This window comes from Jaculus jaculus, chromosome 4, assembly GCF_020740685.1.
Source record: "Jaculus jaculus isolate mJacJac1 chromosome 4, mJacJac1.mat.Y.cur, whole genome shotgun sequence".
NCBI classification, from domain to species: domain Eukaryota; kingdom Metazoa; phylum Chordata; class Mammalia; order Rodentia; family Dipodidae; genus Jaculus; species Jaculus jaculus.
The window spans coordinates 50,700,208-50,716,770 of NC_059105.1; the positions used below are offsets into that span (position 1 = coordinate 50,700,208).

Here is a 16,563-nt window from a genome sequence, read left to right on the forward strand (position 1 = left end):
AAGTGAAAATATATTAGCACCATAACACGTGTCTTTCAATCCTTTCCAACTATCTGGATTCTTCACCAGCAATGACAAGAACAGAGAGATGCACCTTTAAAAGCAGTTGAAACCTAAGACTAAATAATTGTGGATTGAAGAATCTTTGAATTCTTTGAACTACACTCTATTGTCTCTATATTTACCAGTATCCTAGAATACTAATCAGAAAAATTTATTCAGTTTTGCCAACTTATAAAAATTGTGTAGTCTTCTAGGACTCATAGAATTTATGTTTCTGACCAGTTGAGGTAGTTGAAACAGGGAGGTCATTTCTCATTTCATGTTTGACCATTTCAGAAAGAAAGAATTTCCTTTATTGGTGAGCATAGTCATTGCCCTACAGAAGCGTTAGGGTTCAAAGAATGTAACACAGTGTTATTGTAAGAGTGTTGAAGTTTATTTATTATAGCACCATTGAGACATTTTGAAATTGGAATTGGTAAAAAAATAAAACAAAAGGATTTGAACTGTAACAGGTGGAAGAGCAAAAAAGGTATTCTTTTTGTCGAATTATGCTTTTTCCAAAACTGTTGGAAATAAATAACTGGAATTTAGTTGATCACTTGTACTGGTTGACAAGATTAGAACAAGAAGTACACATGAATGTGAATTCCTTTGGTTGGAGTTTCAGATAGAGTTTGGTTTATAAAAAGCAAACAGGGCCAATGTCCACACCAAATTCTTGATCAGGACCACCAATATCATAGGGTGCAATATCTATGATCGGAAGTCTCATGGCCTTGCGTGTTCGGTATTCAAAGACTGTTTTGCTCCATTCCCCAGTGTGTTTCTGTGGAGAAAAGAGTAAAAAAATAAGTAAAAGATAGTGACATCACAATTACTCAGATAATTTTCTTGACTAATCGAATTAGATGATCTTCTACTCTAAAGGAGTATTTCATGTGCTGTAGCATCTTTTGCACATATGATTTCTGCTTTATTTCAAGTTACAAATCATGCAATTGATAAGCAATATTCCTAATCAAATGCCTGGTGGGACTTGAGAACTAACCAAAAGGGAGACTGCCACAGGTTATTCCATTCTCAGGAACTCTGGTTTGGTCATCATTGGGCTTACAGTTGGTTTACTAAATAGTGGGCAGGTCACCCACAGTGGATTTGGCTAACATTAGAACTGAGTTATCCTTTTATACATAAATAATGGTAATAAAGAATTGATTTGAAATTATCCTTTAACTTTTAAATAGACATTTTATAATAAATTTATATAATGAATATTATGCAGAATGTCTAGTAACCATCCCATTACCTTATATTATCTTTATGAATTTAAATTTCAATTGTTTCATTTCACTAGTTTTCCCTCTGGAAGTTAAGAAGGGCTATTCAATTTTTTTTAAATATTTAGCATTCTTTAGAACGAATAAGTAGATAATATACCATTGTTGCTAAATGACAGCTTTTGTTTGATTATTTTAGATTTTTTAAAATATTATTATTATTTGTAGTAGTATTTTGTTTTTTTGAGGGAGGGTTTCACTCTAGCCCAGGCTGGCCTGGAATTCACTATGGAGTCTCAGGGTGGCCTTGAACTCAAAGCAATCCTTCTACTGCTACCTCCTGAGTGCTGGGATTAAAGGCGTATGCCACCACACTCAGTCCTTTTATTTTTAAAATGCTTTACATGATTAAAGTAGGTATGCTGAGTACATTATGAATGGCTTATGTTTGGAAAAGTGATATTACTTACAGTGCAACCATCTTCCAAGACTGTGTAAGTGAATTTGCTATTTCCTTCAGCCTTGAATTCTCCTTCATTGGATCCCATCAACCTGAGAGCTTTCTTTACATTCCCAGTGGCCTGATCCATGTAGGCAATGCTATTCTTGCAGTGGTATGTGATGTTCTGAGAGGCTCTACTGGAGAGAAGTCGGAGGTATGCCAACTGTACGTCCAAGACATCTTCAGGAAGGTCAGGGTTGCCATAGCTGAACTGTAATAAAAACAAACTTCATGCAAAAACTCCATGTAGTATTAATGTGGACATTACAATATAGATTTTCATGTAGATTTTATATGGTCATATTGTGTTGTGTGCCTAAGAAAAGGTCTATTGAAGTTAAAGAAAGGATTTTTAATATAAGTAAGGTAATTTCTTATAGCTTATCTTTTTGAGGGGTAAGTTATGAAAGAATATTCACCTGAATACATTAAGGACTAGAACTCATCTTTTTGCCCACTTATCTGTGTGATGGACAGATAGGAGGAACAGAACTGCCAGGTAAGTAGGGGTGGCTTAATTTAAAAGTTATATCCTTTCTTACCTGAAAGCCACCATTCATAGACTCTCCAAACCAAACATATTTCTTCTCTGTACCAGAATCTGTCCACCAGTTCTTCCGTGGAACATTCAGAGGACTGGCATTTATGCATGTTTCTCCAGTTTCCATATTACAGAATACTTTTATAGCATCCATCTTGCAACCTTGGTTAGGATCAACCCAATATTCTCCTGAGAGGTCACAAAAAACAAGAAAATAAGAATTTGTTTATTAAATTCAGAAATGAAACTTTGACTGGAATGGTTTTGCTTTGTCACTTGATAATATGTTTAAATTTTATATATGGCACATGTTTGACATTTATTGACTGAATATACTACCTATAACTGTAAGAGCACTGAAATAAAACATAATTCCTTGCCTTTGCCTAATAGTATGAACATTTAATTGATCATATTTATATTAATCTTTTCTGTTTATTAAATTGACAGTCTAACCCAGATTTATGCAAATATATATAAAGATAATCAATGCTTACTTTTCAGGAAATGTCCAAAAATGAGTTTGAGCTATTCATTGGCTTATGTGACCATATTTTGAAGCCCAAGGTCTTTTGTGTTTTAGAATGAAAACCCTACACTATTATCATATCCTGTTTAATTATACATAGTACACTGAAAGCTTTAATTGTTACTTCTAATTTTTAAAACTTTAATAATTAGCTTTTTTAAATAAATTTTAAAACATAAATAGTACATTAGTAAAATGTGTATATTTAAGCCTGGGGACAAAATAATATATGACACATTCTCACTCATACCACTTAATTTCTGGTATGGTATTTAGAAACACACCAAACTATGATATGTACTATTATTTCTGCTACGCTATTCTTAAATCTTCCTATACTTACAATATTTTGAAGTTACCTACATTAGTTTTTAAAAACTCCGTCAAAGACTTTGTTTTTCTTTTAATGTCAAGCATTTTCAATCCTAAATGTAAGTGTTATATTGGTTACAAAATGTTTTCCATTCACAGTGAAAGTTTTTTCTAATATAAGCAGATTTCATATCATCCTGCAGACATAAGTGTTAATAAACCTACCACTCTTGAGTTCAGGATGGCAGAACTTGAGGTCTCGGCAGTTCCGAGCAGGGTTTTTGCGGGAGCCATCAGGACTGATGATGCTTTCTATTTGTCCATTAACAGACTTGAGTGAAGACATAATTTCTTCAGTGTTGATTTTGAAATCCATTGGTTCATCTCCATAATATGGTGCAAAACCTGCAGACTTTTCACCTCCAACCCCAGCAATGGCTGCAGCCCCACCACCGCAGCATGGGCCAGGAGCACCAGGGGGTCCGGGAGGGCCAGGTTGTCCTGGGTGGCCTGGGGAGCCCTGAGGTGGTGAAAACAAGAATCTTTGAAGTGTTGCTGTTCAGTTTCCACTGAGACACTATGGCACTAGAGCAGGAAATCTATATATTGTGCCATAATTATTTTAATAAAAATGTGAATGCCTTTTAGTCATGATTATCAATTTATAATAAACATAATTTGTTCCCAAGAAACACATTATTCTACTATGTAAGAAGAAAAAATGATTTGGGGTCTAGTGACTTATTATTATTGTGATTATCGCATGGGAGGCTTGCATATACAATAGCTTTTATTTCGTTTACTGTGTTGGTGTAGGGCAGTAGTGTATTAGGAATGATATTATCAGCAACAAAATAGGAATCATGGAGTTGACTTGGGCAGTAAAAATGCCTTACACAAAATGGTTAAATTTATTTTAATTGTGAGCTCTCAAGTCTGAAATCAACCCTGGCATGATTCATTTGGTTAACTGAGTAGATGCCATTATTTGGCTATAATAGTTATCAAATTATAAGGAAGTTTTTCTCTCCATGTTGCTATTGTGGTACTTAATGTGTCATGAATACTGATAGATCACTGTTCATTTTCCAAATTAAATGATTAAAATATACTTAACTTGGATCCCAGTTTAAAAATACTTCATCATTTCTAAAATTTTGCATTATCACAAATGAAATACACATACACATGATATCTTACCTCAGATCCTCTTTCACCTCTGTTACCACGAGGCCCTGGGGGTCCAATGGGACCTGGGTGTCCACTTGTTCCATCTTTGCCAGGAGGTCCATGAGGTCCAACGGGTCCCTTAACAAATCACCATGATATTACAATGCTAGAATATATTCAGAATATTTGCCTGCAGGGCAGACACTTTAGAAATGTGTACCTCCCCATGCATTTCTATGGTACTTACTCTGGGACCTGCAGGTCCTGGACTACCAACTGCACCCTGGTGGCCTGCGGCACCCTGGAAAGCAAGGAAGGATTTAGCTCAGTAAAGATGTTGCCAAGGCTCAGGAAAGTAGACATGTAAGATTAGTCAAGCAGTGATCATTAGGATATATATATATATTTACTTTCTATTTGGCACCCAACTTCTATTTCAAATCATCTTGACTTTTTGTCTCATCTCTTTTACCACTCTCAGAGATGCAACATCATTCTGAGTCTCTATGGTCTTCTTCATGTATCAACTTAAAACACAATGAAAGAGAGTTATAATAGTAGAGATGCACTTACTGGAGAACCTGGGGGACCAGGATTGCCAGGGAACCCTCGATGACCTTTTATGCCATTAGAACCACGTTCTCCAGTTTCACCTTTGTCACCACGTGGACCTTGGGGACCCTTTAGAAATACATTTCAGATTAAGGTCATTTATAAACACACATATTGGGACAATCAGAATTAATAATAGTAAATCTATTCGATAGCAATCAGTTAGTTAGGACTCCCCATCCATAAATGCTTCAAACATGTAACAATTGAAGGTTGCTTTTCTACATGCCTTAAACTTGTATGTCTAATTACATGGAACAATTAATGTCAATATCCATGGCTATATGGAATATTCAGAACTAAATATTTCTGTTTCATAAAAGGAAATTTTAAGGACTGGAGAGATGGCTTAGTAGCTAAGGCACTTGGCTACAAAGCCTAAGGACCCATGTTTGACTCTCCATGTTCCATGTAAGCCAAATGTACAAGGCCACATAAGCACGGAAGGTAACACACGCGCGCTCGCGCGCGCACACACACACACACACACACACACACACACACACACACACACACGGTGGCACATGCACCTGGAGTTCAATTACAGTGGCTGGAGGCCCAGGCATGCCAATTCTCCTTCTCTCTCTTTCATGAAAAAAGGAATGTTTCCATACATTCCATAATTTTGTGTTTTGTAATCTCAGCCATTTTCTGAGTATGTCAGGTAATAAAATATTTCTTATTCTGTGAAATGAGTTTATAAACAAAGCAAAAAGTCAAGACTTACAGGGGCTCCACGGGAACCAGCAGGACCTGGAGGACCAGTAGGACCAGAAGGGCCCTAAGATGCAAACAGACAAATGAGTAGTTACACATGGCATTCTTATGGTCATCTGTACAATTTTGTGTTAAGAACTCAATAGTTGCATTGCAGTAGGATTGTAGTATGCATACTATTACTGGAAGCTAATATTGTTTTATCCTTTGAAGTTTTTCCCACTTCTGCCTTTACAGGGAGGTATAAGCAGAAAAGTGGGGAAACAATTCCAGTACTTCACTCAGCACATAGCAGTCCTTGTTCTTACTAACAGATTTTAGCAATACATATCTTACTGATTATTGTCAGGAACTCCATATATATTCATATTAGAACATTTTGCAAGGAATGACTAGTGTATAAACTATAGCACAAATGAATGTGGACATTTTGATAGCAGATGTGACATCCATTCTTCATCCCCAACCCCCAAATCTCTTTACTGAGGGAAGTTGTCAAGGAAGGAGAGAAGGTGCACACAAGAACTCACAGTTTCTCCTCTGTCACCACTTTTTCCAGCTGGACCCACAGGACCAGGTGGGCCTGGATGGCCAGGAGCACCAGGGGCACCAGGAGAGCCATTTTCACCACGATCACCCTAAGAACAAATTCACAGATCCCACATGAGTGTGATGATCACCTGATTTAATTGCACTTGCTTCCAGTATGTGGGCTTGTTATACCTTGCCACCAGGAGATCCATCTCGGCCAGGTAGGCCATCTGATCCAGGGTTTCCCTTGTAAAGGAAAAGGAGAAAAGAAATCAAATATCTTCTTGAAAATTATCCAGATATTATACAAGACTTTCATTCTTAACAGGACAATAATGTCCCCAGTAGGGATGGAAGTGGTTCTTGTGGTCCCGAAATAATACAGAATACAAAGGAGATTCTTTTCTTTGAAAAACTGCTATTCTGGAACAGATATATATTACATCAGTTTTGGCTAAAATTTCAAAAGGTAGGATGAGAAGTGATTAAGTTACTTGCAGGGAACTGAAATATAATTTTTGAGAAACTTGGATCTAAACTACTAATGGAAATCTACGTACAGATGAGCTTTTTAAAATCAGTCCACATTATATACAATTATTAATGTAAAACAATATTAATTTAGAAATATATCAGAAAATCTAATGGCAAGTAATTACAGAACATTTTATGCAAGAATACTAAAAACAATGTAATTTAGGTTCTGCTATTTTATTCCTTAATTTAGCTAGAGATTGTATTTCCTCTTTTAATGATTGTTTCTTGGCCATAAGTCTATAAAACTATTGTAAATTATAAGAGAAATATAGTTATTAGGGACTGAAGGAGAGCTTGGCTACATTGGTCATATATGAGTACTTAGATATTAATGCTCAACTGGTTAGATTTTACCTGGCTAGTTGAACAGTGCCTAAGCATTGCTACTTACATCTCTTCCAGGTTCACCAGCTGCACCAGCCAGACCAGGAAGACCTTGGGGCCCAGGAGGACCTCGTTCTCCATTATGTCCACTAGCTCCTGGTTTTCCACTTTCACCCTGTGTGTGAAGGAATAAAAGCCATTTTTAAATCAATGAATGTGATCTTAGCATATTTTTATTAATCAGGGAAATTTTAGTCAATTTCTGAAAATTATGCCCTCCATGTGTTATGATTGGCAATAGCAAGGGTTCTTGATTTTCCTGCTTGGTCGGGATTTGGAATAAGTAGAGGGGTCATCAGAACAAATTCTGATAAGATGTATATAAAAAGATAAGAGCATTGTAAGAAAAAATAAAGATGTTTATTTTATGATGTTTTATGGTATCTATTGAATATTTATCTCTATCTGAAGAATTCATGCTATCTAGACATGTTACATAAATTGAGTACAATTAATTTTAAATTTAATTTGATGTCATTATTTCCCTATGTCTTTTGAACACAGAGCTCAAAGTGTTATAACCTGAACCCTCATAAAAAATTTGAATTATTTATTGAATGAATATTTAATATCCTAAGCAGTAGACCATGTAGTAATACTAATGAAAGAAAATCAGGAGTATATAATGACTTGAGAGGATGGGATATTGGCATCAGCTAAGTCTGTTTTAGATTTATTAGCTAAGATCATCATTGCCCCATTAAGACTGATTGTCAGCAAACCAAACAATGCTCACAAATTTCCTAATCAACATGCTAAAGAGAGCAAGATTATTTTTCTGTGACATCAGTCTGTGTGTATATATATATTCAAAGTTTGGCTGTGATTTTGGTTGTGTGATTTGGAATGATTTAATAAAAATTTATTTCTGCCAACCTGGAAGTACCAAAAATGTCATCTCTGGTAATTTGCACTTATGACAGGTAACCTTTTCATACTTGGTATGGTGCAGAAATCTCTGGAATGTTATGAAAGAAAGCAGTAATCCAGTAAACAGTAGCTATACCCACCTTGATGCCTTGGGGGCCAGGGCTTCCTCTTGGACCTGGCATGCCTGGTGGTCCTGCAAGACCTCGTGCTCCAGTAATCCCTGCAATTCCCAGTGGGCCTGGAGATCCCTGTTATGAGATAACAAAGCCTTATCTCAACTTGCTGTGCCTATATTTTCCTTCACTGAATTTGTGATCAAAAGTAGTAATGCCAATAAATACAATGATGGAGTCACTAACCGGAGGACCCTGGGCACCAGGTGGTCCCTTCTCTCCAGGTTGGCCAGCATCACCTTTTGGTCCAGCCACTCCAGGGTTGCCAGGAGCACCACTGTTACCTGCAGGACCTGGGGGTCCATCCTTGCCGGGAGCACCACTGGCACCTGGGGGCCCTGGGTTACCCTAGAGAGGTAAAATTTAAACATCTATAATGAAAAAGTAGTGAAGTTTTTCTTGCCTCTTTACCTACTTTCAATTTCATGTGGTTTCATTAGAGAAGTAGGACTGTACACCTTTCTGATACATACATTGAGAAAAGACAGAAAAGAACTTACATTATTGCCAGGAGGACCAGGAAGACCACGGCCACCAGGAAAGCCTGCAGCACCCTGTGAAAAATAATAATATGGTTTTGAATGCAAAAGTAGAAAGGATATCTGCGCACACTAAGAATAGTACAGTACAAAGCACAAGAAACAAGACAGATCTGAGTGCTTCATTTAAGTTATTTATGGTTTGCCTTTTGCCCTAAGAATAACATATAACTCACAATGAAAGATTACGTTCTTTGGCATTCACTATGTATGGCTAATGTCACTAACATGGTTTTGTACAGGGTGGTATCAATCAATGACTGCTCTTCAGTAGTGCTTCTTAAAATGTCACTTCAGAGAATGAGTACTTACGGGACCACCAGGACTTCCACGTTCACCTTTAGCACCTTGGGGACCAGGAGGACCCTGTGTAAAATGGAGAGAGCCTTCTTAAGCATGGCACTTCCAAAAAATCAACAGAGGCATTAGGCCTTTGAAAACTAGTAACTTTTCTATGAAGAGATTAAAATAACTTGTTTCATTCTATCTAGACTACTGAAGCCAAAACTCAAATTAACAATGTTATGCCATCACATGCAATCTTATATGAAATATCAAATTATTGATAAACTGAAAATGTTTTCTATTGCAAGATTTAGCAATAAGACTTACAGCAGGCCCAGAACCACCAGGGGGTCCAGCAACTCCAGGAGGGCCTCCTTCACCCTTCTCACCAGGGGCTCCTCGTTCTCCCTTGGCACCAGGCTCACCATTCTGTCCCTGTATGCAACAGCAATAGTCTGTTAACTGATGTCCTTTGCAATACTTTTCACTTGTCCTTCTTTCTCTGTAGAGGTTTTATTTTATTTTATTTTATTTTTGGTAGGAAAGCTGTTGACGTCACATAGGAATAGAAGGGTCTCTGAAGATATGCCAAAGTAAAGGCAATCAAGATATTTTCATGACAAAAGAAACTTATCAAGAAACGTAAAGAGGACATTACTTAATAGGAAGCAAGTCTTTCCAAAGACTACTTGAAAATGAGCATTGATGGGTTCTCTTGAGATAAATTAGTCTTATGGAAAACTGTAATTATTATAAACTTGTACTAGAAAAACTTTTAATTTCTTCAGTAGTTTTATATTTATGGTGTTACATAATCAGGCATACAGATAGGGCACAGTTTTAGACTTCCACTTTTTATAAGCAAGTGACTTTAACTGCTGAGCCACCTCCCTTTATCTTCATTTTTGAAAGTAAGACTGGATAAACAAAAAGTGGGTAAAAGGCAAAGTGACTGAAGAAATATTAGGACCCCCAAACAACTTTAAATTTCTACAATTTTTCACCAAGACAGTGACCTGGGCAGCACGACATGCATGATTACATGTGCATACTTACAGGCGCGCCGGGGAAGCCCGCAGGGCCTGGAGGCCCATGTTCACCTCTCTCACCCTAAAGAGAGAATCATCCTATTAGTTGTCGTGAAAACATTCCCCACAGGCAAAACACTGCACCATCTTATCAACTCTGTATCATTTTATCTTTTTTTTTTTGGTTTTTCGAGGTAGTGTCTCACTCTAGTTCAGGCGGACTTGGAATTCACTCTGTAGTCTCAGGGTGGCCTCGAACTCTCGGCGATCCTCCTACCTCTGCCTCCCGAGTGCTGGGATTAAAGGCATGCTCCACTACGCTTAGCACATTTTATCTTTTTTTTTAAAGCTGGGCATGTGGTAAAATGACAAAGAGTTGAACCTGAAAACCTCAACAAAATGATCAATGGACCAGACTAGAACTATTGAATCCTTTCTGCCTCTTCCTATATTATTTGCAAGTGAATGAGGCTTAAATTGTTGAAACATACTGAATTAGATAACTTTTAAAAGCAAAAACATTTAACAACATGTCAGAAGGTTAACTGAAGCACCAGCTAATGCATTCATTAAAACAAAAACATTTGCTATGTATTTGTCCTGAGTTCTGATCCTTAAAGATCAAGGATTATCACTTTAGAAGGAGCTTCTAGCAAAGCTATTATAATTGAAGAAAACACTCATTGATGAATGTAAAACATTATTCAATTTATCTGTTTTGTCTAGAGACACCCAAGAAAGAAGGTATGCTTTAAGTAGTCTCTTTTGGGTTTTAGTTTAAGAAATTTAATATTTCCTTTCCTGTCATAAAGACAGAACCTTAAAATTGAGACTCAGGGAATAATTGTGAAAATATAGTATAATTAGCAATGCTGTGTGTAAGTCTAGCAGAATACCAAAAATGCCTTTAATACTTACAGGGCCACCACGAGGTCCAGCTATTCCTGGAAGTCCAGGGGCACCACCCTCACCCTGAGAGATGATCAAACAAACAATAGTATCACTGTCCTCATCTACTTAATCAAAAATATTACATTTGTATTTCTAAATAGTGCTATCTGTTACCTTATCTCCAGGCTGACCAGCAGGGCCAGGGGGACCAATAGGACCAGTGGGACCCTAAAGAAAATGAAAATTTTTTAATATTGAATACAACAGAGGACAGGAATATCACTCAACATTCTGTGGAGACCCATGCAAGAATTAATTTTTCCTATATTATGTAAACAAAACATTAGGTGGTTTTTTAGACAAGTTCTCATACTCTGCTCAAGATTGCTCACCAATTGTTGTAATCAGGCAAGCAGTACTCCTGTCTCAGCCTCCTGAATTGGAATTATAGGTGGGGCTGCATCTAAATGAGGCATCTATTTTTTAAAATTGCAGGATACCTTACGTAACTACTTTGTAAAAAGAATGAATTTAAGACAATTTTGATAAACATGGTGTGTAAGATATTGATCAATTAAGCTTCTTTATTATAGTCATATATAGAACATATTGCTATTTTTAACTCTATGAGTATTATAGAGTCATGAAAATTTCAAGTATCTATAAAAGGAAATTCCCAAGTGCTTTTCTGTAATCTTCTCCAAATGTTAACATGTTATATTACTATAGAACAAAATGAAAACTAAGAAAATGATATTGGCACTATTCATACAATAACCACCAGTTATATATAAACATGTATATATGAGTGTGTGCAATTCTATACAATTTTAGCATATGTGTAGATATATGTGATCAACACCACAAGATACTCAAATGCACATCCATAGCATCTTTTCCTATCATCTTTTCAGACCCATTACCATCTCTGTCACTCATTCCTAACTCCTAGCAACTCTTAATAATATGTTCTACATTTTTATGATAATGCTATTTGATATTACAAGCATGGACTCATGCAATATATTTCCTTTGGAGACTAATTTTTCTTCATTTGGAATGTTGCAACCTGTGTATCTATAATTCATTTCTTTTAATAGTTAAGTAGATCTAATGCTGTATATATACCCTAGTAATATAGTGTTTTAAAAATAAAACTTTAGGGCTAGAGAGATGGCTTAGCAGTTGAGTGCTTGCTTGTGAAGCCTAAGGACCCCGGTTCCAGGCTCGATTCCCCAGGACCCACTTTAGCTAGATGCACAAGGAGGCACACGTGGCTGGAGTTTGTTTGCAGTGGCTGGAGGCCCTGCACGCCCATTCTCTTCCTCTTCTCTCTCTCTCTCTCTCTCTCTCTCTCTCTCTCTCTCTCCCCCTCTCTTTCTCTCTGTACCTTTTGCTCTCAGATAAATAAATATGAACAAAAAAATGCTTAAAAAATTAAAAAAATAAAACTTTAAAACTGGGCATGGTGGTGTATGCCTTTAATCCCAGCACTCAGGAGGCAGAAGTAGGAGGATCACCATTTGTGGCCACCCTGAGATACTACATAGTGAATTTCAGGTCAACCTGAGCTAGAGTGAGACCCTACCTTGAAAAATTTTAAAAAAAAAAATAAAAATAATTAAAAATAAAACTTTTAAATTAATTACTTTAGATTTCAGTTAGTCATTACAATATTAACTACTAATCATATTTTATCATAATTTTCCCATTTATTTATGCACTTAAAAGAGAAAGAGGCAGAGAGAGAATTGGGCATACCATGGCCTCCAGCGAATATAAACAAATTCCAGATGCATGTAACACCTTGTACATCTGGCTTATGTGGATCCAGGGGAATCAAACCTTGGTCATTTGGCTTTGCAAGAAAGCACCTTAACTGCTAAGCCATCAACTTGACCCATTTTATCATAATTTTAAGAACTTTACATTTTTAGTATACTATACTCGTATATGCAGCACTAGAAATAAACTAGTACTTTAATCAACCAAGTGATTTGTATCTTGCTAATGGCCAGACAATGACACACTATCATCAAATTTATCCTGAGAATTTCTTTTAAAATGATAAAAGTTGGAAAAGGGTCTATTACATATCACATATATACAAGGCTCGTTTCTCACCAATGTGAGTACTTACCCTTGGACCATCTTTCCCTGGAGCACCATCAGCTCCAGCACCACCTGGCTCACCCTGCCAAATAAAGACAGCATCAGTGCATTCTGTGTTTAGATTAACAGTTGCTCTCAGAAGCCATTTTAAATTCCCTTTAGCATAAAAGTATAGCATTAATTTTGAACATAGTATGACTTTTCTTTAATCTACAATGTCAGTTTTATTACAGAATTTAGGAGAAAAGAGCAGTACCTTTTCACCCTTTGGACCAGGACTTCCAGGGCCTCCTCTTTCTCCAGGCATCCCTTGTAGACCAGGAGAACCAGAAGCACCAGGTGGCCCAGGAGGACCAGCAGGGCCCTGAAATAGCAAGAGACAAAAATGAAATGGAAATGCATCATATAAAATCTAAGGGAGTTGGATGTATGTTCAGTTACCTTTCCTCCTTCCGGACCAGGGGGACCAGCTCCACCTCTGATGCCTGGGGTCCCTGCTAGTCCAGGGGGTCCACGTTCACCTGGAGCACCAGCATCACCCTGTCATTGGAAAACATAATGGACCATTTTAAAAACCCATTGTCAGAAAAAGAACAAAACCACCACAAAGTAGGTAAGACTGACATGGCTCACTAGGGCTTTTAACATGCTTTTTTAAAGTGGCATTTTTATGGGCATGGAAATATTTGATCCATTGTGTGGGAACTGAAAGTTTAAATGAACTGAAACCCCTGCCCATTTGATCTGCCTAAGTATCAGCTATCTTTAAATCATTTATTATTATATATTCATGAGGATAAAAAGGTAAAGTTATACCATGACAGTTTTCTTCTAGAGAATCCAAGGATTAGCAGTACTTCTCTTAGGATGGCTACTTCTATAGTGCTTATTAATGTCAGAGAAACACATTTTCCAGGCAAAGCAAATTCAATGTATTGAGACTGTCTAGAGTTTGCATAAGTGCATTTACCAAACATTTTAAAAGTTAGTTTCTCTTCTAAAGAAAAAATCTTTGACTTCATATGCTAACATCTATCCCCAGTCAGTGAGCCAGAGAAGATAAAGAGGAAATTACCTTGCCTCCGGGAGCTCCAGGTGATCCAGCGTCACCCTTTGGGCCCTAGAAAGTAAACAGGATCAAGCCTTTATCAGACATCTTCAGCTGACTTGCTTGTACACTGTAAAAGTGATCCAAGCTTGAAGTTGTGTAGTTCCCCTAGGTTTTTATTGTATGTAAAATTCAAACTCCAGGTGATAGTTATATTTTAAATGATTTGTCTCTGTTTTAATAATAAATATTTCAAAAATAAATGTCAAAACTCATGTATCAGGCATGTAAATGTTAGTAACTAATTAATTATTATGACTTATTAATTTGATTTTAGAATTCCGAAAAATAAATTACAACTTACAGGTTCACCAGGTTTTCCATTTTCTCCTGGAGGACCATTGGTACCAGGAATGCCCTACAAAAGAAAATCAGAATTGGAATTATGTGATCACTTTAAATATGGTTTTAGGAAAGCTCCTCACATATAAACATTTCTGTGAAGTGGTGAGGACATGATTTCCATAGTCTTTTAGGAACATAAAATTTGTAACACTCACAATCCAATGATAGAGATGTGATAATCATAACTTATGACCTGTGCTCATCTTTATTTTTTCTGATATCTATCTATCTATCTATCTATCTATCTATCTATCTATCTATCTATCTATCTATCTATTTATCTATCTATCAGAATGTGTGTTTGTGTGTGTGTGTGTGTGTGTGTGTATAAATGTAGTGATGAATATGATTGCATGAGTTTATCTATATGGGTTTATATTAGAAGGATAAATAATTAAGCTTATGTAGCTGACAAAACTTGTCACTGTTAATAATTTACTTTGCTCATTCTAGAATAAACAGAAAACATGGCTATTTATTAGTATTTTATTTCATGATAAAAGGAAGAAACTTAAGAGGAGCAATAAGCATGGTCCCAGAAATTTGAAATCTATTTACTCAACAAAAATAGCTATGAAAATGAAATGCAGAATTGTCTGCTAAAATCAAATATCCAATAACATTTAAGGAATTCATTCTTACTTGTACTCCTTGTGGACCAGGGGGTCCTAAATCTCCTTTGTCACCAGATGGACCCTAGGGTGAAAAATATAGTGTCATATTCCATCATGAAATGCCCTTTCCTATTTTACATACTGTTGACATCTCAGCAGGACTAATCCTTAAATTACCAAGTAACATTGTGAAAAATACCTGAAATTATGGCTGCAGAATGACCCAAAGAGAAAGGCACAATAGATACAAAATTTATTCATTTAGCTAAGAAACTAAACAAGCTAGTTTAGTCACAGCTACAGGAAAGAGTATGCCACAGTGTCAGAGTTATAATTTCTTCAGCCTCCTCCCTGCCCCATCTCCACCTTACTTCCATCTTCCATTAATGTAAGTCAACTTACAGTTGGCCCAGGAGGACCTTGAGGTCCAGTTTCACCATTCTTTCCAGCAGGTCCCTAAAACACCAGCAATAGAAGCAGAATTAACACAGATAGAAAAAGAATTTTTGAGGTTAAAGAGACTGAAATGATTAGGTGGCTAAAAGTAAGTAGACAAAAGCCACATACCGGAAGGCCTGGTCCTCCAGGGCCACCCCGTTCTCCATTCTTGCCAGGGGCACCCTAGAAAACAAACACCAGGATTTACTGCTTCTAGGAAACAAATCACCAATCATATGGTTTTGTCCCACTTTTGATCTGCCTACACACAAATAAACACACACTCATACACACACAAACATACAATCATAACCAATTATATATTATCCTCTTCCTTATATGCTTTTTGATATTAATACACTCTTCCATGTTTGGAAGAAGCACTGAGACTTGGCATCTTTGTGTTCTCATTTGGAAAGTAAAAGGCCACTTGTCAATTATTGAAGAAAGTAAACAAGGAACTCACATCATTTCCTTTTGGACCAGGGAAACCCATTACACCAGGCTGACCTCTGGGACCAGATGGACCAGGGGGGCCTGGGCGACCACTTTCTCCTTGACTTCCCTAATGAAAAGAATTTGGTTTGTAAATGATTGACAAATACACATCAACCAATCAATGTATAACACACACACACATGGTCTACGACAAAATGCATATTCTATTTTTTAGTAGGTGAGTAAAATGATATATTTTAAGTGCACATACGGGAGGTCCTGGTTTCCCATCATTGCCTGGTCCTCCTGGGCTTCCAGGCATACCCTAAATTAAAAAAAAAATGTGAAATGAAAATTTAAGAAATATAATAAATCTTGCTTATCTGATTTTGAGATATCTATTTACCCATACCTTGTACTTATATTCCTTTTATTTTCTGTCTATAAAGCATCTTAGTTAAGTATTTAATTTTCTGGTATTGATCAATCCTAGTCCATGTTTTCTTGAAACCATTTTGTTTCCTTTTGAGCCTTCTTAATGTGTATGATTGAAGCTTCCTTTGCTTGATGTTCATTTGTATTATCTGTCTTGTAACAAAATTAA

The 16,563-nt window shown here is 36.6% G+C and overlaps 1 protein-coding gene across 1 annotated transcript in view; it reads right to left on the reverse strand.

Moving 5' to 3' along the window:
- Positions 1–417: 417 nt before the first annotated feature.
- Col3a1 (collagen type III alpha 1 chain) overlaps positions 418–16,563 on the reverse strand; it is a 38,776-nt gene continuing 22,630 nt past the window's right edge. Inside the window, exons 23-51 of the mRNA XM_004660266.3 lie at positions 16,231–16,284; positions 15,988–16,086; positions 15,651–15,704; positions 15,486–15,539; positions 15,112–15,165; positions 14,429–14,482; positions 14,092–14,136; positions 13,458–13,556; positions 13,273–13,380; positions 13,045–13,098; positions 11,079–11,132; positions 10,932–10,985; positions 10,042–10,095; positions 9,313–9,420; positions 9,013–9,066; positions 8,662–8,715; positions 8,348–8,509; positions 8,129–8,236; positions 7,126–7,233; positions 6,390–6,443; positions 6,197–6,304; positions 5,677–5,730; positions 4,911–5,018; positions 4,585–4,638; positions 4,368–4,475; positions 3,393–3,687; positions 2,328–2,515; positions 1,754–1,996; positions 418–832 (exon numbers count right to left, since the gene is read on the reverse strand). Of these exons, the coding sequence (XP_004660323.2) occupies positions 686–832; positions 1,754–1,996; positions 2,328–2,515; positions 3,393–3,687; positions 4,368–4,475; positions 4,585–4,638; positions 4,911–5,018; positions 5,677–5,730; positions 6,197–6,304; positions 6,390–6,443; positions 7,126–7,233; positions 8,129–8,236; positions 8,348–8,509; positions 8,662–8,715; positions 9,013–9,066; positions 9,313–9,420; positions 10,042–10,095; positions 10,932–10,985; positions 11,079–11,132; positions 13,045–13,098; positions 13,273–13,380; positions 13,458–13,556; positions 14,092–14,136; positions 14,429–14,482; positions 15,112–15,165; positions 15,486–15,539; positions 15,651–15,704; positions 15,988–16,086; positions 16,231–16,284 (2,790 nt within the window). The 3' untranslated portion in view covers positions 418–685. The remainder of the gene's footprint in view (positions 833–1,753; positions 1,997–2,327; positions 2,516–3,392; positions 3,688–4,367; positions 4,476–4,584; positions 4,639–4,910; positions 5,019–5,676; positions 5,731–6,196; positions 6,305–6,389; positions 6,444–7,125; positions 7,234–8,128; positions 8,237–8,347; positions 8,510–8,661; positions 8,716–9,012; positions 9,067–9,312; positions 9,421–10,041; positions 10,096–10,931; positions 10,986–11,078; positions 11,133–13,044; positions 13,099–13,272; positions 13,381–13,457; positions 13,557–14,091; positions 14,137–14,428; positions 14,483–15,111; positions 15,166–15,485; positions 15,540–15,650; positions 15,705–15,987; positions 16,087–16,230; positions 16,285–16,563) is intronic.